Here is a 22,857-nt window from a genome sequence, read left to right as displayed (position 1 = left end):
GAGTCTTCTTTCTGTTAACAAAGGCATTCACATGAACTAGAAGTTGATTTACTTAAAGATCAACAAACCTAATATATGAGCTTGAAATGTCGCATGTAGCGGAGATTTCTGGATACCTGGAAACACCTTCTGTACTGGAATTGCCACCACCTGTTACCATCTGCAGCGTGCGGCATATTGATAATCATAGTACTGGCAGCACTGGCTGCTTCATTTGTCTTCCAGCATCCCCTAAATAAGCTCTGTGCAGCAAAGTAAACCGGGTACTGAGATGTATAAAGCATCTGATTAATCCAACAGGTGTTTCCATACAGCTAACAGGAACCGCATTCAGCAGAATAGGAGTGCGCAAATTCACTGAGATGATTTTCCTCATTCCGGTGCTGTCTATATATCATCATTGTTTATATGGTGTCACAAGGGTTCCGGGGAGCCTAACAAATGAGCAATACAAGAAAACAAAAACTTAACCCTTTGAGTGTCAATGTTGCTATGAAAGATCCTCAACATATCTGCTAAAAATGCCAGCGTCACTCACAGCAACTGTACTTTTAGTATAAATAAATACAAATACGGCCAAGTCAGTTAACTGAAGTTTAGTTAATTTTTGCACCCAACAATAAGTGAGCGACTCTGTGGCATTTTTTTTTTTTTTCGGATATTTTGAGGATCTCTTACAGTAATGTTGGCACTCAAAGGGTTAAGGTGGCCATACACTACTCCAACTCCTCACAGTAGTGTATGGCCAGCCAATCCCACCATCAGGGACCTGTCCGGTACAAGACCATGTAGGACATGTTTGCTTGTTAAATTTATTTACCGACTGCTATCTTTCGATGTGTGCCTCTGCCCCGCGACCTCCGCCTTCCCACCACCACAACCACCATGTTGTATGTGTATTGTATCCATCTGTAGGGCCAGATTAAGTGCCACAATGAGCTTGGAGCTGAAAATGTTCAAATGCCTCTACTGAGAAGGGGAAAAACTGTAACCAGCACTCTTTGGTTTTTTGGGTTTGGTGTTGACAGTGCTATTTTAGTATATGGGGCAGCACGGACGGTGTAATGGTTAGCATTACTGCCTCACAGCACTGAGGTCATGGGCTCGATTCCCACCATGGCCCTAACTGTGCAGAGTTTGTATATTCTCCCCGTACTTGCGTGGGTTTTCCCACTCCAGTTTCCTCCCACAATCCAAAAATCTACTGGTAGGTCAATTGGCTTCCAACAAAATGAACCCTAGAATGTCTGTGTGTGCGTGTACATGTGGTAGGGAATATAGATTGTAAGCTCCACTGGGGCAGGGACTGATGTGAATGTTCATCTATACTCTGTAAAGCGCTGCAGAATATGTATGTGCTATATACTGTAAGAAACTGTAAATAAATAAATATATATATATATTTGTTTTGGAAAAGAGGCGCCACTTGTGCTGAATTAAGGTAACTCACAATAATATTCCCTTATGTTATGAAGGTGTCAGCCTATCTTTTAGTAAAAGAAAGGGTACGTTACTTTATAGGTTTTATGGAGAACAATGTAAAAAGATATTGGCGACCAATTATTGTGGATTTAAAAGATATATCTAAAAAGTATTTATTGGGATGACAATAAAACGACACATGACACAACTTAAGTTAAGGATTTTATATCTAAACCTTTTTTATATCTAAACCTTTCCTATATTTAGTTCCTCCAATTTTTAGATACATGTGTCGTTTTTTATCTAATTCCCCCCACCATTATACATTTTTATATACTTTTATACCTTTACTATTGTCCTTTTAGTATACAATTGATATGTCCATGTATGCATAATTGTCCTTTTTTAATTGTCTTATCCTTTTATTGTCATCCCAATAAATACTTTTTATATATATCTTTTAAATCCACAATAATTGGTCGCCAATATCTTCTTGTATCAAGTTTTCTGCTAAGGTACTTTTCCTAGAGTTTCGAACTGGGACAACTTCATTTATATTTATTTATTTCTTATCAGTTTCTTAAATAAAAAAATTTTGCACAGTACTTTACAATTGGAAACCGTGATAAAACAAACTGAGTATAAAACGTGTTATTGCGATCATGTGTCAAAATATGCAAAACTTTTGGAAAATGTAAATGTATATTCCTCCTGTCATGACCGCGAGAAAGAGAAAGTCTTAAAGCAGAGTTTTTCATACCATTTTGTGGGGTAAATTTACTACGGTGGTGGTTCTATTGAAGATGGTATGTTGCCCATATCAGCCAATCAGATTCTATCTATTATCTTCTAGAAGGTGCTAAATGAAGAAGTAGTAGAATCTGACTGGTTGTTATGGGCAACATCTAATCTTCAATAGAACTCCTATCTTGGTATACTATATATACCCCTAATAGTCTCTAACTGTCGGCTTCCCTACAGGTTTATGTGGCGGTTAGAATGCTTTGCTGCGGCTGCTGCTGCATCATATCACTTCTTATGCAGATACAGACAGATATGTAAGTGCTGCATATCATATGAATCAGTGCAGTCTGCTGAAGCAGTTTAGCCAGATTGCATTGGGTTAAATATGCACATTTCCATGAAAAGCATGCTCACCGCAGACCATGTCCTGCTGCACCTGGTGCGCTGTGGAGGGATGTCTGGCACGAATGCAGCAATAGTATAGGAGGACACATCTGTATATTGTATAAAAGTGAAGCCATGGAAATTTTGCCGTAACTTCTCTTAAGAATTGTACGTCTTTGTGTTCCTTTGTTATAGTCTATGAATGAGTACTAACATTTTGCCAGCACTTAAGCCTTTTTCTTATACTAATGAGTAAAAAAACAGATACTTATCTTTTATGCCAAGTACAGAGAACAACATTCAAACTTGTTTATGAAAACAACTATTTTTAAAGATTAAATAAGGACAAAGTAAAGTCCGGTACGCACGGGTGATTCTAGCCTGTAATGCTGGGGATATGGTTGCTAAGCGACTATATCCCCGTGTATGGGGCGACTGTTGCTGGGAGCACGCTCCCGCGACCAGCCCTGGGCTGGTCACTGGTCGGAGGAGCATGCTCCTGCAATCAGCTGTTTCCCCCTGCAGACCATCTCTGGTCGGTGATGAAAACATGACCCTGAGCAATGTATTGCACCGTGTGTACAGAGCTTAGGGGTTTAAATGATCAGGTTTTTTGTTTTTATACTTTTTAATATATAATGTCAAATTATATATTAATTACATCTAATAACATTTTCACAATACTTCACTGGTATCCGGACTCATGATAGATTGACTCTAGGTTGACAGTCATGAGGTTGACAGGGTCCAAAGGTCGACAGTGAAAAGGCCGACAGGGTCAAAAGGCTGACATGAAAAAGGTTGACATGCATTATTTTGCTAAATTTTGAGCCAACATGTGCTGAAAGGTGGTATTTCATACCCACTATGGCATATCTGGAGAATATAATAGTGTGCAGAGCAAGGGGACGCAGTACACTTAGACGGTGTCCATGTCGACATACACACGAAAAAACCTTTTGACCCTGGTGACCTTTTGACTGTCGACATTAATGGTCAACCATATGACTGTAGACCTAGAAATTGTGTAAAATACCATAACCACCTTCACTTTTATAGCACTTTTATAGTTGGAAGAGATTCATTTAAGTGTGGGTGCAAGTAAAAATGAGGGACAATAAGACCTGTTACTGGTACAATGCTCATCGTGTTAATTCAGTTGGTCCTGGCACTTTAGATGTGTTTAAAACAGAGGCACGATAACTAGCACTTTAATGTCAGTAGAAAAGATTGCGGTACTTGTTTCCTAGCACGGCGCCACCGACTTTAATTGTATGCCATTGGGTCGGGAAAATCGGATCGCATCGCATGCAACCAAATCGCATTCGATGCGACGCGACCGACCCGATTTTTACCTTGGATCCAATGTTAAATGGTCCATGAGACCCGATTTTACATTGGACCCAATGTTAAATGTCCCCCAGACCCCATTTTTAATTGTATACCCACCCTAATGGTTAATTATATGTGAAATGCACCCCCATTGTTAACGTCACCCCACAATGAACGCCAACCCGAAGCGTGGCGAGTGTAGCGTGCCCGTGAGGGGCGGCGGTACGCATCCTCCGACCTTTTCATACCCCCACTATCCACTTTGGCGTGGAGTTGATTTTATATAGTGTGGCGAGCGGACGCGCATTACTTCACAGGTATTACGCGCCCCCTCGCGGGGCTCGCTGAGCTTGCCACGCTTCGGGCTCGATGGCTCGCTGCACTATATAAAATAAACTCCATGCCGACGTGGATAGTGGGGGTATGAAAAGGTCGGAGGACGCGTACCGCCACCCCTCGCGGGCTTGCTGCGCTCGCCACGCTTTGGGTTGGCGTTCATCGTGGGGTGGCGTTAACAATGGGGGGGGGGGGGGGCATTTGACATACAAATTACCCATCAGGGTGGGTATACAATCAAAAATCGGGTATAGGGGGCCATTTAACATTGGTTCCTATGTAAAATCGGGTCCATCCTTTTGGTCGCATCGCATACCCTTATATTGGCATGCGATGGACCCGATTTTAAACGCCCATTTAACATTACATACAATGTTAAATCGGGTTGGTCGCATCGCATGCCATTATAATGGCATGCGATGGACCCGATTTTTACATTGTCGGGAAATACCTTAAGTTAAGGTATGCGATGGGACCCTACAGGCACCGTGCTAGGAAACAAGTACCAAGATTGCCTGTCAGTAAATATGTAACACTGCCTTAGTAAAGTTTTTAAATCGATTGGCAAACATGGCGATTGAAAATAAAGCAACAAACGGAGAGTAAAAGTAAACCACAGCGCTAAACAGGTTTCCAATTATCTGCGGTATTTTGCAGTTGCTAGTTGACTTGCCTTGGACTTTGGGGAGGTTAAACTCGAACTGCCTATTACACTTCACCATTCACATGTAAACTGGGTTATGTACTGGGTTGAAAGTTCCTGGAAAAACCCTGGTCAATAACAGGGGCACCAACAAGGGAACTTGTTCCTGGGTTAGTATTATTCAGACACAAGAGTCCCTGGTTGGCTGGAGCACAAGTAGCATACGTAGCAAGCAATAGAACTCCTTTTGTATGATAAAACGCATTGAGAAATGAGCCCCTAGTTTGCATTGTATGCACGGTGTGAAAAGGACATTACGAAGATGAAAAGAGAAATGTGTCTGTTACCATAGTATGGTAACAAAGACTTGCACAAAGATTATTGGCTAGACATAATGCAAATAAACATATTTTCACATTAAATAACCTGTCTAAATGCAATAAACCCAAAACAAACTGAGGTTATGGTGACTGTAATGTGCTAATGAAGACAGGATAATTCATCAAATATGTCACGTAGAACACACAAGGCATAAATGGTCATTAGAACATTCATTGCATGGCAGTGACTATTTGTTGACAGCTTCACGGGGTTAAAATTAGAGTGTGCAGTACCACATGCAAACAGAGAGAACTACTTTCATGAGTCCTATTGCTGTATGTTTACAATCATGCGGTCTGTTTTCAAGCCACACAAGCAAAATGCCATATTATTTGATGTACTGCCTATTTTGACAACTGTGGTGGTCACATCTGTCTTCAAATTTTCCACATTCAATGACACAATCTGTCTCCCTTCTTCCTCTTAGGGAGAAGCATGTGGGTAATAGAGCACAACCAAACCTCTCTTCTACAGCTTGTAGATCACTTACAGATTATATGCAAACAAAAGATACTAATCAAATATGAAGATTGGATATTGCAGTGTATACAGTATATAGTAGTAATTAGGATCTGGCATATGCCGGGTCAACTCCGCACAGTCCTTGGTCTGCAGTTTTGTCCCTTGTCCCCTGCCTGTGAACATGTTCCATCTCCATCGTAGCATTGTTATGGTGCATACACATGGAGCAATTTCAGACCCTTTTCTAAACGATCTGATTAGATCGCTTAGAAAAGGAGCACGAAATGCTCCGTGTATGTCCTGCAGCGATGCGCAGTCCCGCACGTAGGAAGCGCCGGCTGGGTAAGCCATTATTAAAAAAAAAAATAGGCAAAGCCCCCTCAGCACGAACACTCAGCATCGCAGTGTGCTGAGCGGGTGTCCCGCTGTGTGCTGAGCGGTCCTGCTGCTGCACATCGCTCAGCACAAAAAGCTGAGTCACCCCGTGTGTATGCCCATTTAGCCATCCACATCATGTAAAAGAAAATAGGACCAATGAACAATGGTCTGGTCTGGTGAATCACGTTTTCTCTTACATCATATGGATGGGTGTGTGTGTGTGTGTGTGTGTGTGTGTGTGTGTGGCGTAATGGTCTGGGCAATGTTTATCTGGGAAATCTTGGGTCCTGACATTTATGTGGATGCTAACCTAGCTAATCTTTTTTACAGGCTGAGGTGCAGATGTATTAAGCCTTAACTGTCATAGGGCCAGATGTACTAAGCTTGAAAAGTGATAAAATGGAGAGTGATAAACCACCAGCCAATAAGCTTGTAACTGCCATGTCACAGGTTGTGTTTGAAAGTAGGAGCTGATTGGTTGGTGGCACAAGAGGGGACATACACAATATTAGGCAGATGATTTTAATGTTATGGATGATCTGTATATTATTCATCATCTAAAAAGATATATTTGCTCTTGTTTCTGGAAGTGTAGTTAAGTAGAGTGTTTGAGGCCTATCCCATGGCATACCTACAAGCTTAACATTATATCAGTTCCACGGTTAGAGCTTTCTTGGAAGCAGACTGGCAGAATCTTATGGGTATGTGGGTGAGGTGCCCACCTTTGACCTTGAAAGCACTCTCTATATATATTTTATAGCAGTCTTCGAGATAAATTGGATTACTCAAGATAACAAGTTGGCTTATTAATTTTCTATATTTATCTCTGGAGATTTGCTTAAAGCCCATACCTGTACTTGCAAGGTATTAACTTCTACAATGTATACTGAAATGTTTAAAATACTTAATACAGGACTTACTTGTCACCTCATAGGGACTTTGTCATTGGTCAGCCCTCTATGCAAAACTATTATTGATGTGCAGACCCAGTGGCAGACTTACAGTATACCATTTTCTTTGGCAATGCTCCTTGATTAGGAGATTTTTGCTACAGGTTAAGAAATATGGTGGTATTCAATTAGAGACATTTTTTTTCATAAGCGAAAAAATGAAACTAATCTGACTCCCGACTACTCAGTTGTGGGCATTTTTGCCTCTATTGAAGGCATTTTTTCACCAATACCGTTTCACTTTTTTTAGTGTTGATGCAAAGGTTACTGCAAAAAAATGCAACAGCAGTGAAAGCGGATGCAATTTTGCCTGGAAAGTGGCGAAATTACCTGGATCGGCAGCTAATTTGCAAATCTGCCCTCAATTTGAAAAGGGTGAATCCCCAATTGCCCTAAAAAAAAAAAACCTGAGAAATTTGCATTTTTTTTTTTAAAACTAATTTGTATCTATATAGAATGCACCGGGTTGAGATGGTTCTGCAGAAGGAATCTAAAACAGAAAAGTTTTTTTGATATGTTGGAAAGCTTTATAGACTCCCTATCTCAGGAAGGCAAAGGTCAAATTTATAGAAGCTTATGCTGTACGACCTGGTATCTTACTCGAGAGGTGCTGCTGACAAAAGCCCCCCCCCCCCATTCTATTTTAGGGTACAGGTGAGACTATTTCTGCCAGCATGGGAGTGGGTTTCCCAAGGTTCGAGAGGGGGAACTGTTTTTCTTTTATATGTTCATACTCATTATTTTCCTCCACCGGCAGTTGTTTTTATCATTGTCACTTCATTTCTCCTGCAAGGATTCCGTTTTATTTAAATATGGTATTGTTATTGTCTTTATTATCTGCTGGAAATATTGTTATTGTATATATTTAAATATCACCCTTATTGTTTCATGTTCTGCTGGTGGCAGTGTCCATTGTTATTGCACTAACATAATGACTACTTTGTGTTACATGTAAAAAATGATTAATTTGGTACTAAAAAGAGAATCCTAGCTGTCCTGAACTATTTGTTTCAGCAGAGTAGAAAATGTAGGTGACACATTACAGTGCCCCAGTTCTTACTATGAAATATTTTTGTCCTCAAGTTCATATTATACAACATTGCAATGAGTAAGAAATATGATGCCACATTTACAGTGTCCTCCAGCTGAGATTACGTCGAATTACAGTGCTCAGTTCGGATTATACCACATTGCAGTGTCCCCTTACCATGCAACACCACTCTCACTGACAATGCAATGTCACCCCACTTGGACTGGGCAATGGGTCAGAATCCATTGATTTAGTAGGTACGACTGTCTGGGGAAATAGGTGTGAAACTAGCTATAGCCACGCCCATGCTTATACGCCGTCATTTCAGCTACATTACTTTTTTGTTGTTTGTGACATGTTACATAGTGAGCCTTTTTATGTGTAATTCTGTGTACTTCATTCAGCTGTTGGAACAAGGAGATTAAGTTGTAACTTGGAATTGCTTTGCACTTCTTGGAATCTCCTTATATGTGTCTTATTTATCTCTGGATACACCCAATAACCATATTAAACAAATGCCCCATCTCTTGATGCAACATCGCTGCTTTGCATTACCCAAACATTCCTTTTGCCTTTTTTTAAATCTCAGCTTAAGTCTTGCATTATACAATTAGAATATTAATGAAAACAATGTGCTTACTTGAAGAAGTTCTATAAATCAAACTCATGTTTAATAATGTATTTATATTTTTGTTCCAACTGTACTTATTTGGCTCCCTTTTTATTAGATGAACATCATGTGCTTTAACTAAAGCCCTTTCATATGTGCATGAATAATATGTATTTAGCCTAAATTCATAGTATCTGTGAATGGGTAATTTGCAGAGATAAAGCTATTTTCCCTTTTAAAAAAATCCTATATAATGAGAGGTTAATGCTGCTCCTCACTCACAAGTGTTGATCCTTCGGGTGCGCACAGCCGCCAGCTCTGACATTACTGTTAGGATGTTCTCTCATTTTGACGGACTGGTGACTAGTCTGGAATAACTGCTTATTTCAGTTAAAAAGTGTGCATCTTGTAGCTTAATGTTTATACATTATAATGGTGTGTTTATAATTATAATTATTTAGCGCTTTTATCCAATTGGACACAATGGGCCAGATGTACTAAGCTTGAAAAATGCTAATCAGCTCCCAACTGTCCTGTCACAGACTGTGTGAAAAATGACAGTTATGAGCTGATTGGTGGTTTATCACTCTCCATTTTATAATTTTTCAAGGCTAAGTACTTCTCGCCCTTATGCGGTTATAGACTGTGTTTAAATAATGACAGTTAGAAGCTGATTGGCTGGACGTTTATCATCAGAGGGGACAAACACAATATTAGACAAATGATTTTAATGTTATGGATTATCTGTATGTTATCTGTTATCTAAAAAGATATATTTACTATCGTTTCTGTTAGTGTGGTCATGTAGATTGTTTGAAGTCTATCTGGCATACCTAAAAAGGGAGAGTAAATAAACTGGTATTGTATAATCAGCTCCCAACTGCCATGTTACAGGCTGTGTTTGAAAAATGACAGTTATGAGCTGATTGGTTGGTGGTTTATCCACTTTATCGCACTCCAAGGCTAAGTTCATCTCCCCCAATGCGCTTAAATGATTACAATGTATTAGGGGCTGTTGTGTAATGTGAACAACTACTTACTGTATTTATCGGGAATAATGTGTTTTCCTTTGTTTACAATATATTATGTAGTGCAATATATTGAGAGAATTACACAAATAAGATACAATTTAATGGCAGATAAGGTAAATCTGGTCCAGATGCGTTTCATCTTAGGGATCAGTCATATTTGGTTCAAGTTCCTTACAGCTTACAGCAGCCTGGCAGGGCAGAAATCAGGCTGTGAGGGTGTGATACACTGCAGCATGTACCTAACTGGATTAACCTCTTAGAAGGTATATACTTGATAATTAATTAATTTGTTATCCTTGAAGTCTGAAAGAGAATTACTACATTAAAGGACTTTTGCAGTGTAATACTGGTTACCTAGCCGATATGCCGGCCAACATATACTGCCAGGCAAACACACGGCTGGTACGACAGGACAATGCAACATGCCATATTGCATTCAGCAGCATGGCCTCATTAACAGTATATTCTGACTGATGATGCAGCATGGCTAACCTGAAGATTTCAGAGGGCGCCTTTTCCGGATAAACCCCTCACTAAGAGCAATTTTTTGTGGTGGTGGTGGTGGTGGGGAGGGGGGGGGGGGGGTGTTGTCTCATTGGTTTGCCTGAAAACAAACATCGGAGAAAAATTATGACAAATAGCGGAAAACATCCTTTTTTCCCCCCAATGTTTTTTTGTGGCTAATTGCATACCCTGTTTCTTATTTATTTATTCATTTATGGTACACTGTGTCACAGAATACGTTACTAACACTACCAAGCAATAACCGACATCTTGTAGGTCACCTTGCTGTTTCAAATTAGTATTGCATTAAGATTTCACGGCTTTCAATAACCTGAGCTCTGAGAATACCTCGTTTCCAACTGTATGTCTTAATATGACATTACCTTTCCAAATTTTTAATGACGATGTTGTCCGTCCATATCCTACTGTATATTTCAGAGCTTTCAAAAAGAAAGGACTGTGGTACCATTGCGACATCTTTATTTATAAGGTCATGATTTGATTTCATTTTTTACTGTGGTTGTTAGGCTTTTAGTAAATATTAGCTGGGTGTGTTATTTTTGTCATGCTCCTTCTTTACATCAATTTTTATTTTTTTACACTCTTCAAATATAATAATGGAAATCCTGGTTTGCTTTTACAGGTGTTCCGCTGATTGATGGAGGGACAGTGAGATTGCCACAGTTAATTGGGCTTTCCAGAGCACTGGATCTCATCCTTACAGGGAGGCCAGTTTGTGCCCAAGAAGCATATGCGTTTGGTCTTGCCAATCGGGTGGTCCCTGATGGACAAGGTTAGTTTTTAAGTTAATTGCAGTACTATTTCATACCTTCCAACATGACCCATTCCATTAGGTACAAAATACTAATGTTCTTGGATTTCCCTCTTAATTTAGGATTGCCGTCACCTGTATTGAACTAGTTCATTTATAAGAAAGGTGTGTCAACACACGTGCTAGCAATCATATTAGTAAGAGGGAAGTCCTGGAACAGAGCATTTTGTACCTAATGGAATGGGTCATGTTGGAGGGTATGCTATTGTAAAAATTCCTATATTAGCATATTATTTTATATTGTACATGTATAATTGGGTTGTATGTGGATTACCAGATAGACAATAAATAAGTCTACAGTAAAAAGGGTGACACCATATGGTTGTACTAAAGGTTGACACAAAAAAATGGTTTACACTGGGTTTTTTTGTGTCATTTTTTGTGTAACCATATGTAAGCTAAATTACCTTGAAATGTGTAACTTTGCAGGCCCGTTTCACTCATGATGCTTAGGTGAAGGTGCCGCACTGCGCTCAGCACTGATTACTATACCCAGCCATAGTCCACTTGTATGGAAAATGAGGATATGTTGAAATAAAATGAAAACAAACAAAAACAGCTCCCTAGACCAGGGGTTCTCAGATTTGGGACCCCACACCGTTCACATTTTCCAGGTGCACTCATTACTGACTGACACAGTGCACTCATTACTGACAGGTGCACTCATTACTGACTGACACATTTTAAAAGTGCGGATGGTGTAATGGTTAGCATTACTGCCTCACAGCACTGAGGTCATGTGTATGATTCCCACCATGGCTCTAATGTAGGGTACACACCAGGACGACCTGCTCACGATGCACATCGTGAGCGGGTCGTCAGTGTCTCGTCCGACCCGCTCACGATGACGCGGGAGGGCACGACCCGCTCACGATGTGCACCGTGAGCGGGTCCGATCCGATGGCGACCCGCACCCGGTTGTATGGTCGTCATTGAGATCCTACCTGCAGCAGGTAGGATCTCAATAACGACCGACCGACCCGCGGGACCGCGCATCGGATCGGAATCGCTCCACACCAGCTCAGAAAAGGGCCCAATCAGCACACAATCTGCATCCAATTGATCGGAATCGGATCTAGATTGTGCTGATCGGGCCCTAGTCGTCCTGGTGTGTACCCAGCATAACTGTGCAGAGTGTTTATATTCTCCCCATACTTGCGTGGGTTTCCTCCTGGTACTCTGATTTCCTCCCACAATCCCCCCAAAATATACTGGTATGTTTAATTGGCTCCCAACAAATTAACCATAGAATGTCTGTGTGTACATGTACATGTGGTAGGGATTATAGATTTTAAGCTCCACTGGGGCAGGGACTGATGTGAATGTTCAAATATTCTTTGTAAAGTGCTGCAGAATGTGTGTGCGCTATATAAGAAACTGTTAATGGTACTTGTTTCCTAGCACAGCGCATCGCATACCATAAGGCATACGATGGTATGCGATGCAATGCGATGTTGAGCGATGGCAGCCGATGTTATACAATTTTAAATCGTATACCATCACATTGTATGCCATTGTATGCCATATACAATGGTATACAATTTAAAAACATTGTTTTCAATGTTAAATGTGCCCCCTATAAGATTATTAATTGTATAAGCACCGTAATGGGTGCTTACAATGTTAAAAGCACCCCCACGCCAACCCCACTATGAACGCCAACCCGAAGCGTGGCGAGCGGCGGCGGGATGCGTCCTCCGACTTTTTCATACCCCACTATCAACATCGACGTGGAGTTGATTTTAGATAGTGTGGCGAGCGCAGCGAGCGTACGCGGAATACATGTAAAGTAATATGCGTCCCCTCGAGGGGCTCGCCATGCTTCAGGCTCGCTGCGCTCGCCACACTATCTAAAATCAACTCCACGCCGACGTGGATAGTGCGGGTATGAAAAGGTCGGAGGACACGTACCGCCGCCCCACGCAGGCTCGCTGCGCTCGCCACGCTTCGGGTTTGCGTTGAAAGTGGGGGTTGTGCGGGGGTGCATTTAACATTGTAAACGCCCATTAGGGTGCTTATACAATTAAAAATTGTATAGGGGGGCCATTTACCATTGAAAAAACCCATTAGGGTGCTTATACAATTTAAAATCGCATCGCATGCGGGCATATGGAATGGGATGCCCTATAATGCATTTGATGCCATACGACTGAGTATTGTGGGCGCCGTGCTAGGAAACAAGTACCCTGTTAATAAATAAATAAATAAAAGATCCACAGGTGGATCTAATTGTTTCACTTGATTATTTGAGGAGACCTGCAGAACATGCACTGTGTAGGGCCTGTGGACCGACTTTTGAGAACCTGTGCCTTAGAGCATATGCGTCTTGACCTCTTTTGTACCTGTGGATATATGCACGTCGAACTATCTATTGTATTGACTACCATACAGTACATCTAGCATATAAAATCTATAGTATACGGTTTTATATATTTAATTTAAAAACAGCCGGGCACACGCTAGAGCTGGGGTAGCCAACCCTCGAGAGCTACCAACAGTGCATGTTTTGCAGGTCTCCTCACAGAATCACAAGTGAGCTAATTAGCTCCATCTGTGGATCTTTTAAAATGTGTCAGTGATTAATGAGTGCAGCTGTGCAGCAGCTAGGTTGTCTGGAAAATGTGAACTGTTGGTAGCTCTCGAGGGCTAGGGTTGGCTACCACTGCGCTAGAGTAATGGCAGGCCTATATGCTGTTCCGTAATGACATACCGTATCCCTTACATTACTTAGGGGTGATTCTGGATGACTCGCTAAGCAGCATAACTTCGCTGCTTAGTGACTTAACGCCGACTAGTTTGGGCTGACCTAGACTTGCGGTCTGCATGGGGACGTTTAGTGCTCACCCAGCATTTTCGTGGGAACACCCAGAAAATGCTGGGCATCCCCATGCGAACACCCTCTGCCCGCCTCAAACCGCTCCCCCCCCCCCCCCCCCCCCCAGTGTGAACGCCTCGGTGAAGACGCACACACAGTAGTCCTGCATATGTGAATATCTGGTACATGCTACGGCTTTTCTGTGATTTTGTTTCACCTGTCTCCAGATGGCGAAGCAAAATCCCTGAAAAACAGCACAGTTTTTTGGGCGAAAATTTGGCTTTTTTAAGTTTTTTTCCCCAGGGTGTCCAAATTGGATAGCTCAAAGTAGGAAAATAAAATCAGTGAAACATCAAGAAAAATTATGTCTGTTTTTGTGCCTAATTGAATATTGGCCTTTATGAGGCATTCTTGTTTAATAAGCATCTGTAGAGCCTTTTTTTGTCATGTACAGGTATATGTAGAGCCTTATTAATTATATATGAGTGTCATTGTGATGACACATCAAGGGTGACATTCAATAGGATGAGGTATCTCGACTGATCCGAAATCGCACGTTTTTCCGAAATCGCCAACTTAATAGGATACGAATCGCGCTTAATATTGCATTTTTCCCCAGTCAATTCACACATGTTTACCTGTCGGTTTTAATTAGCACTTCTTGTCGCATCCAGCTGTTTTCCCATTCAAAAGTATACAAATCGCCGATTTCATAGGATGCGAACTTGGAATTCGCCTCTGATTTTTCTTTACTAAAAATCACCACATGAACAGACCAGGTTGTGATGGGCGGTTTTGAAACAGACCAACTTGAAAAAAAAAATGCAAATGGTTAATTTTACACAGGTGTCCCCTGCTATTATAAGAAACACCCCTACATATACCCCAACCTCATTAAGGGCACCTGTGAGAGTTTGATAGATGGAGTTTTTGCACTCTGGAATTGAGCTGGTTGTTTGTGATCTTGCCCATTTGGAGGAGCTGCACAGGGGGGGAGGGAGCAAGCTGTGCAATCAATTCAGGTCCCCTGAGCACTTTGTGATTTGCATAGGTACTGTACTGTGCTAGGGTGTACCAGGACTTCCACTCAGATCAAGAGGTGGTGGGGATGTTTCTGTTGACCTGTACTAATCTCTTGAATTTATATGAACAGGTGAGAAATGATTTGGTGCTGCAACTATGCGGTGTCTGGACTGCCCAAATTAATGTGTGCACTCCACTTCTCCACTCATGGTCCTTGGGGGTTTCACAAGCCACTTTCTCAAAGCATTTTACTCAGGTGTTATATGCCTTGAAGAAGCTGTGGCGCACATATACCACATTCCCATGTTGTGAGTCCGAGTGTGAGGGCCTGAAGGTGGCATTCTATCGGCTCTCAGCAGTGGCGTAACTATGGAGGGTGCAGGGGATGCAACTGCTATGGGGCCCGAGCCTTTGGGGGGGGGCCCAAGGGCTCAGCAGACACTCCCCTGCACCCATGAGATTTTTCTATTTTTAGTAGCTCGGTAGCGGCGCCGTACCGTTCCTCCTTACCCATTCCCCTGTCTCCCCACCAGTGGCTGAATGGGGAGAAGCCAGTCTGGCTAAATCAACCTCTGCTCTTGTCTCCCTGTCCTACCTCTATGACGCTGCCATCTGGTGACCACTGCCGGCCCCAGCGCGAAAATGAGAGCGTGGACTGTGGCGATGTAGTGTATTGTCGCCAGCGCTGTGGTGTGCGGGAGACCTAGGCCTAGTGACAGGAAGACTGGTGGCTGGCAGCGCTGAAGAGGAGTCCCTGGCGGCGGTGCTGAAGAGGAATCCTGGCGGCGGCACTGAAGAGGCATTCTGTTCTGGGGCTGCTGTGGAGACCCAGCGCAACTGTTGGAGAACGGAGGTACACAGTGCACATAATACTGAAGGAGGGGAAGGCACAACCTGTACTTGGGGAATGGGGTGATTTCTCCCAGTCCCCCTCTCTTTCCTGTATGTCTCACCCCCTCTCTCCTATTTTTCAATCTCCCCTTCTCTCCTTAAAACTTCAGCAAGTTTCACACTCGCCAGGCAGTTCGCTTCTAAGTGGCTGGAATAGGGGCGTGCAGGGGGCAGAAGCAGGAAGATGCCCACAAAAATGCTGGGTGTACCTCTGCAGATGCAGGCATATCAATGTCTGCTTCTGGCGGGCAGCTGACGTCACATGATATCAGTGCCCACCTCGAATTCAGAGGACAGCGTTCAAATGAAAAGTAAGTCCTGACTTTTCATTACGAATGGAGGAAAAATCATTCCATGATGAGTGACCATCGAATGATTTTTTCTTTGTGCGGCCACATGCATGTGGATGTGTAAGTATACATATCCACTGGCATAGAAATCTTTGTCTCTCACCCCCCTTACTCTTTCTTCTGCTCCCTCTCCCTTAAGGGGCATTGTAGCAACAACTGAAAGAAGAGCCCTTGTAAAAGTTTTGGGTACTCTTTACCTAGAACGGCGCCCACGATGTCCATCGCGGTCATCGGGGGGTAAAAAATCGCATGCACTAAAAAAACGGGTGCGACGCGATGCCCGCGATTTCCCATAGGGATCAATGTTAAAAGTGTCAATGGACGAGATTTTTGTGTTCAATGCCCGCGATTTTTCCATAGGAAACAATGTTAAATGGGCCACAGAGCCCTAATAGTCCCCCTGAAGCCAGAAATGGCCCCCACAATTGTTAACGCCACCCCACGATCGACGTGAACCCGAAGCGTGGCGAGCGCAGCGGTACGCGTCCTCCGACCTTTTCATACCCCCACTATCCACGTCGGCGTGGAGTTGAGAATAGAATAGTGTGGCGAGCGCAGCGAGCCACCGAGCCCGAAGCGTGGCGAGCGCAGCGCGCCCCGCGAGGGGACGCGGATACCTTCACAGGTAAACGCGTCCCTTCGCGGGCTTCACAGGTATCCGCGTCCCCTCGCGGGGCTCGCTGCGCTCGCCACGCTTCGGGCTCGGTGGCTCGCTGCGCTCGCCACACTATTCTATTCTCAACTCCACGCCGACGTGGATAGTGGGGGTATGAAAAGGTCGGAAGACGCGTACCGCCGCCCCTCGCGGGCTCGCTGCGCTCGCCACGCTTCGGGTTCACGTTGATCGTGGGGTGGCGTTAACAATTGTGGGGGCCATTTCAGACTTCAGGGGGACTATTTGGGCTCTGTGGCCCATTTAACATTGTTTCCTATGGAAAAATCGCGGGCATTGAGGCATTGAACACTAAAATCGCGTCCATTGACACTTTTAACATTGTTCCCTATGGGAAATCGCGGGCATCGCGTCGCACCTGTTTTTTTTTACTGCATGCGATGGCCGCGATGCCCGTGATGGGCGCCGTGCTAGGTAAAGAGTACCAAGTTTTGCTATGGGGCCCCATACGTTCTAGTTAAGCCCCTGGCTCTCAGCATTCCCTAATGTGCTGGGAGCCATAGACTACACCCACATTGGGATTCTGACACCACAAGTGCGGGGGTACGTCTTCGTCAATAGACGTGGGCGTCACTCCCTCAACGTGGTGTGTGACGCTAACCTGAAAATTCGTAGTGTGGTTGCAGGCTACCCCGGGAACTGCCATGATGCCTATATCCTGCGTCACTCTGGCCTTTTGGACCACTTCCTGGAGTGCACCATGCCCAAGGGCTGGCTACTTGGTAAGTACATTTTTACATTTTATTCATGTGTTTGCCTCTATCTATAGTGTATACAGAAAATGTTTAATATGAAAAAACTGCCGAAAACACCAGTACACAGGTGTGCTCACAGTATGTAGTGAATATTGCTTTAAATCCTGTACATGTCAGTTATATTTCAAATGGCATGTTGCTAAGGGCAACCAATGTGAATGGTCACCTTTTGAACTATTAAATTTGACCAGATATAAAAAATGATGCTTGCTTAGCCTCTAGCAACATTCCATGTCAAACTGTAGGTAAATTAGCTAGTTTTCATGGCGCTACAAACATGTTAGTGTTAATATGTAAACTAACATTAGTGTGTTTCAATTCGCAGAAATTTTACAAACAACAATGTGATGTGTTACCTTACAAACATAACAATACACATGGTGCCTAACACTCTAACACCACAATTATGTTTTCAAGGTGACTGAGGATATGGGTGTCTCCCTTGGCTCATGATGCCTCAGCATAACCCACAAGGCTGTGCATAGCACTGCTACAATAATGCACACATTGCCACCCGCAATGTTGTTGAACGCACCTTTGGGGTGCTGAAAAGTAATTTCCAGTGTTTGGACAGAACATCCGGTACATGCCTTTACCACATAGCCAAAGTAGTGATGATTCTGCATGACATTGCCCTGGGCCAAGTCGGTTATGCAGATAAAGGCATTGCAGCAGTCATGGAGGAAGCTGAATCTACCCAACCTAAGGCAGTTAGGGGTACGCGGAGGGGGGATGTGATTCGGAATGAGCTGATACGGCAGAATTTCTCAGGTATTCGGATGTGTTAAATGTACTAAATCAAAATGTTTAACCCCCAAAAAATTGAACTCCATTCATGTACATTAACATTTTTAATGTCCCCCAGGGGCGTAACTATAGCACCGCAGCCCCCGCGACCACGGGGGGGGGGAGGGGGGACTGGGCGCTGTGCATGTGCGGGCACCAGGGGCTGCAGTGCTATAGTTACACCCTGCCACCATCCCCCGCAGTCTTTACCTGTCTTCAGTACGCGCTGGTCCTGGCTCCCTTCTTCTGCTATGAGGACCACCACAAAATGTCCGCCCCCATTTAGCAGACAGTTCTATGAAACTGTCTGCTGTATGGGGGTGGACATTTTGTGGTGGTCCTCATAGCAGAAGAAGGGAGCCGGGACCAGCGCATACTGAATGTAGGTAAGATGGGGGGGGTTGCATGGGCGGCAGGGCGGGGGTTGGTGCGGCGGGGCGGGCGCCCTCCCCTTAACGGCGGGGGGGGGGGCGCCCAAAACCTAGTTACGCCACTGATGTCCCCAATGTTTAGGGGATTAAGGCCCAACACCTAAGAAGTTCTGCCATACCTGTTGGTTTATCTCATGCATACATGCTGGTAAGTATGGTGACCAAATGTAAGATTGACAATGTACTTTATCTTTTTACACATTTAGAATCACATAAGTGCAACTAAAGTATTAAAACATTTTTCAGACATATTTCTAAACAATCATTATCATGTTAAGCAATGAAAAAAAGACCAAAATGCAGGTTACAGTAGCCAAACGTGTTTTACTCTTCAGCAAAATGTACACATATACATATGTAGAAACATGGTACGCCTAAGAAAATATAATTACATTCAAGGAATGTCAGAGAAAGGCAAAAAAAAACCACAAACACCTCACCCCCTTATTAAGGCTTTCTGGGCTGGGTTCTATTACAGCCCCCCTTTTCCACCGTTGCCAACACCACACCCTGGGGCAGATGTATGAACCAGCGTTAAGTGCAAAAATGCACTTAACGCTGGTTAACTGGGGGGGATTACGATTTCCCTAATGTATCACTAGCGCACCTAACGTGCGCTAGTGACAGCCTGCTGAGTTACGCTCGGCGGGGCTGTCCCCTGCAATCCCCCTAGGGATTAACGGCCCGGGCGATGTATTCACCCTGGCCGCTTCGCCAGCTCAGGGCTAGCGTTGTCCTATCCCCCACTGTGGGGACAACGCTAGCCCTGCGTCTAGCTTGGGCTGCGCTGAAGATCTCGCGGGTTTAGCGAGATCTCGCGCATGCCCAGAAAGCCGGCCAGGTCGGGGGACTGCGAGTGCGCATGTGCGGGGCGGCGAGGGAGCCGATAAGGAGAGCCGTTCACGCTGGGGATAATGGCTCTCCTTATCTGCTTAATACATTTGCCCGCTTCTCCACGTTATGCTGAAGAAGCGGGACTCATTATTCGCAAAACGTTATAGGCAGAGTAATACATCTGCCCCCCTGTTAGGTGTGCTTGAGACACTGCTGATGGTTGAAGGGGCAGGAAGAATTATATTTTCAGATTGGGTTGTAAGTTGGGTGTGTAGTGATACCAAAGCAGTGGTTGTGCCATAATGGCTTAGGTTTGAGCATCTACACTTTTTATTGAGTGTATAAGTGAATATGTTTGTGCCCTTAGGGCCTGACTGATTTCCGATAGCTATTAATAGTGGCAGCCATACATATTTTTGTGCCACCAGTTACGTGGACGGTGTTGGCTACCTCAAGCAATTGCTGGCACATATTCCTAAGGTACCCCTGCTTGTTTTGCATTTGATTTGTTTGGTTTGCCATGAATTCCACCTGCTTGGTTTTAATGCTGTCTAATGCCCTTGCCAAATTAACAGCTGTAGGTGCTTGTTGGGTAAGTGGGGTACGTTGGGGTGGCATGACGCTTGTTGCCCTTTGCATGACGGCTGGCTATGTTGCTTCCTCCACAGGTTCTAAATAATCTACTGTCTCCAGAAGAATTTATTGTTCCTCCTCCATCAGAAGTAGTGGTACTTGTGGCTGGAGTGGTTGTTGTGATGTCCCTGTGAATATGTTGACATTGGTAAATGTGTTCGCAAAACTGAGGAGTATGGTTAAGTGTGCCATTTTGGGGCAATGCTAGGATATGCAGATTCATAACCCTTCTTTATACTGAGACTTTTAAATCACCATATGGTTTAACATGATGTGATATATACATGTTTTGATGGGGTTCCATTCAAAATAATTATATTGTGATTAAGTAATGGGGTGTGGGTATTAAAAGTGGTCTGCACACGATCGTCCACAATAATGCTCAGTAATTGGCCCACATAAAGCCACCTTTGTCCTGTGCATGTTTCACCCAGGAAACATGGCTTACCATGGGGCATTGGGTTATTTGTTGTAAAATATTTGGTTTGGGATTTAAAAAATGTAGGGGAGCGTTTTTCTGTGCTGGGGTTTAGCCTAGGTGGCATGCATGTGTACATAATAATTGTGTTTTTGTACATTTTTCAAGAAATTACTCACCAGCAGCTTGTGAAACCACGCTTGCACGCTGTGCAGTCTGTGGAGCAGGACCCCTTCTGAGATGTGGTGCTGTAAACACATTGGAGGACACTGTTTAAATGCTTGGCATTAAGGACATTTGGAACCAGCATGCATCAACACATGTGTAAATTGATCTGAACTAATTGACTACATGGCTGAACATTAATTGTGTCTATTCCTCAAAACTTTGGAAGCTAAAAAACATGGGAAACGATTATTTATTTTATTGTTTTTTTTTCCACTAAAAATATTACTATACTAAAAAAACCTAGTGATGAATTTCTTATTAGATGATGGTGTTATAAATATGTTACAAAATAATGGTAATTCCGACATTTACAACAGTATGTAATGTTTTTGTTTTTTTACAATAATAGCAGTTGTGGAACTACATGACCCAGCATGGCCACAAAACTTCTATTTACAACATTATCTTTACATGAGGCCACCTTGCTGGGATCTGTCGTGCCGCAGCAGCACTATATTGTATAAAACATACCAAGACTGCATAACATGTATTTTACATTAAAATGCTTATTTGGGTACTTGTTTAGTTTCACGGCGGCAGCTCGAGGACGCTGAAGCTATGAATATTGGCAGCTTGCCAAACTGCCTGAAGCTACACTATCAGCGTAGCGACTGTTTGAATTCTGGCAGCTTGCCAGCTGCTTAGTTGTTTAGTTTCAGGGCGGCAGCGCTGCCACCTTACTTCTGTCATGTACGTTATCAGCGTGCTACGCTGACTCCTCCAAGGCAGCCCAGTGCTGCTACTCGTAACCTCCTGTGAAGTGAGCGCCTCTCACACAGCGCTTGTGCCCGCATGATATCCTCTCTCCTGTGGAGAGGGGATCATGCAGGCGCCGGCGGAGAGGCGCTCTATCTGTGTGATGCGTAGTAGCGCCTCAGATGCTCCAGCAGCAATGCAATGATACCCTCCTGCCTCTGACCTCTGAGTAGCTATTGCTCAGCTGTATGATGTGGCAGGTTTGAATGTGTTCCTGAAACATCCACGCCATACCGAAGCGTGGCGAGCGGACGCGTTACGCGTCCTCCCGACCTTTTCATACCCCCACCATCCACGTCGGTGTGGAGTTGATTTTATATAGTGTGGCAAGCCACCGAGCCCAAAGCATGGCGAGCGGACGCAGATAACTTCACATGTATTCTGCGTCCCACGCCGACGTGGATGGTGGGGGTATGAAAAGGACGGCAGGACGCGTAACACGTCCCATCGCTGGGCTCGCTGCGCTCGCCACGCTTCGGGATGACGTGGACAGTGGGGGTATGAAATGGAGGCATTTGCCAGTATGTAACATGGAGCACTGGCAAATGCCTCCTTCATTGTGCATGATACGCAATTGCGTCCACACCCGCTCTTTGGACAGGAGAGGCACGCGCTGCTCAGGCGCAGGAGTCTCATTGCTGGAGCGTCTGAGAAGCTCCTACGTATATAGGCAGCACTTGCTATTTTTAACCATCTGGACTCTGAAGGCATCTCTGGACGCTGCCACTCACCACTCCCTGCTCACCCTGGGGCCACGCATTTGCAAGTCACCCGGATTTTCCACCATTCCATGGGACATTACCCAAACCCACTGTGGATTACAAATTATAAATTCTGCACTTCTCGTGAGGGCTTCTCAAATATCTGGGAATAAGATCATCCTCCAGCGTGAGTTTCCATATCCGTCACGGGACATTGCCTCAAACCCACTGTGGATTACAAATGATAAATTCCGCATGAATCGTGAGGACTTTTCATACATCTGGGAATAAGATCATCCTCCAGCTTGAATTTCTTATCCGGTACGGTACGGGACTCTTTCCACATCACTAAGGGCCTTATTTTGGTTCACTCTTTCTGACAAAATCCTTCTTAGATGGACAAAACCATGTGCACTGCAGGGGAGCATATGCAAAATGTGCAGAGAGAGTTAGATTTGGGTGGGGTTTTACTTCAAAGTGAGATCTATATTGAAGTGTAAAAATAAAGCAGCCAGTATTTTCCC

General features: G+C 43.8%; 1 protein-coding gene across 6 annotated transcripts in view; it reads left to right on the top strand.

Annotated features, from left to right (window-relative positions):
* Positions 1-22,857, top strand: part of LOC146080545 (enoyl-CoA hydratase EchA19-like) — a 110,532-nt gene that overhangs the window by 72,599 nt on the left and 15,076 nt on the right. For all 6 annotated transcript variants that reach the window (XM_083187959.1, XM_083187961.1, XM_083187960.1 and 3 more), the window contains one exon: positions 10,851-11,000. In XM_083187959.1, the coding sequence (XP_083044085.1) occupies positions 10,851-11,000 (150 nt within the window). The remainder of the gene's footprint in view (positions 1-10,850; positions 11,001-22,857) is intronic.

This window comes from Crinia signifera, chromosome 5 (assembly GCF_055691185.1).
Source record: "Crinia signifera chromosome 5, ASM5569118v1, whole genome shotgun sequence".
Lineage (NCBI taxonomy): Eukaryota > Metazoa > Chordata > Amphibia > Anura > Myobatrachidae > Crinia > Crinia signifera.
The sequence above is the reverse complement of the archived record's forward strand: the minus strand, read 5'-3'. Positions and strand labels throughout refer to the sequence as shown.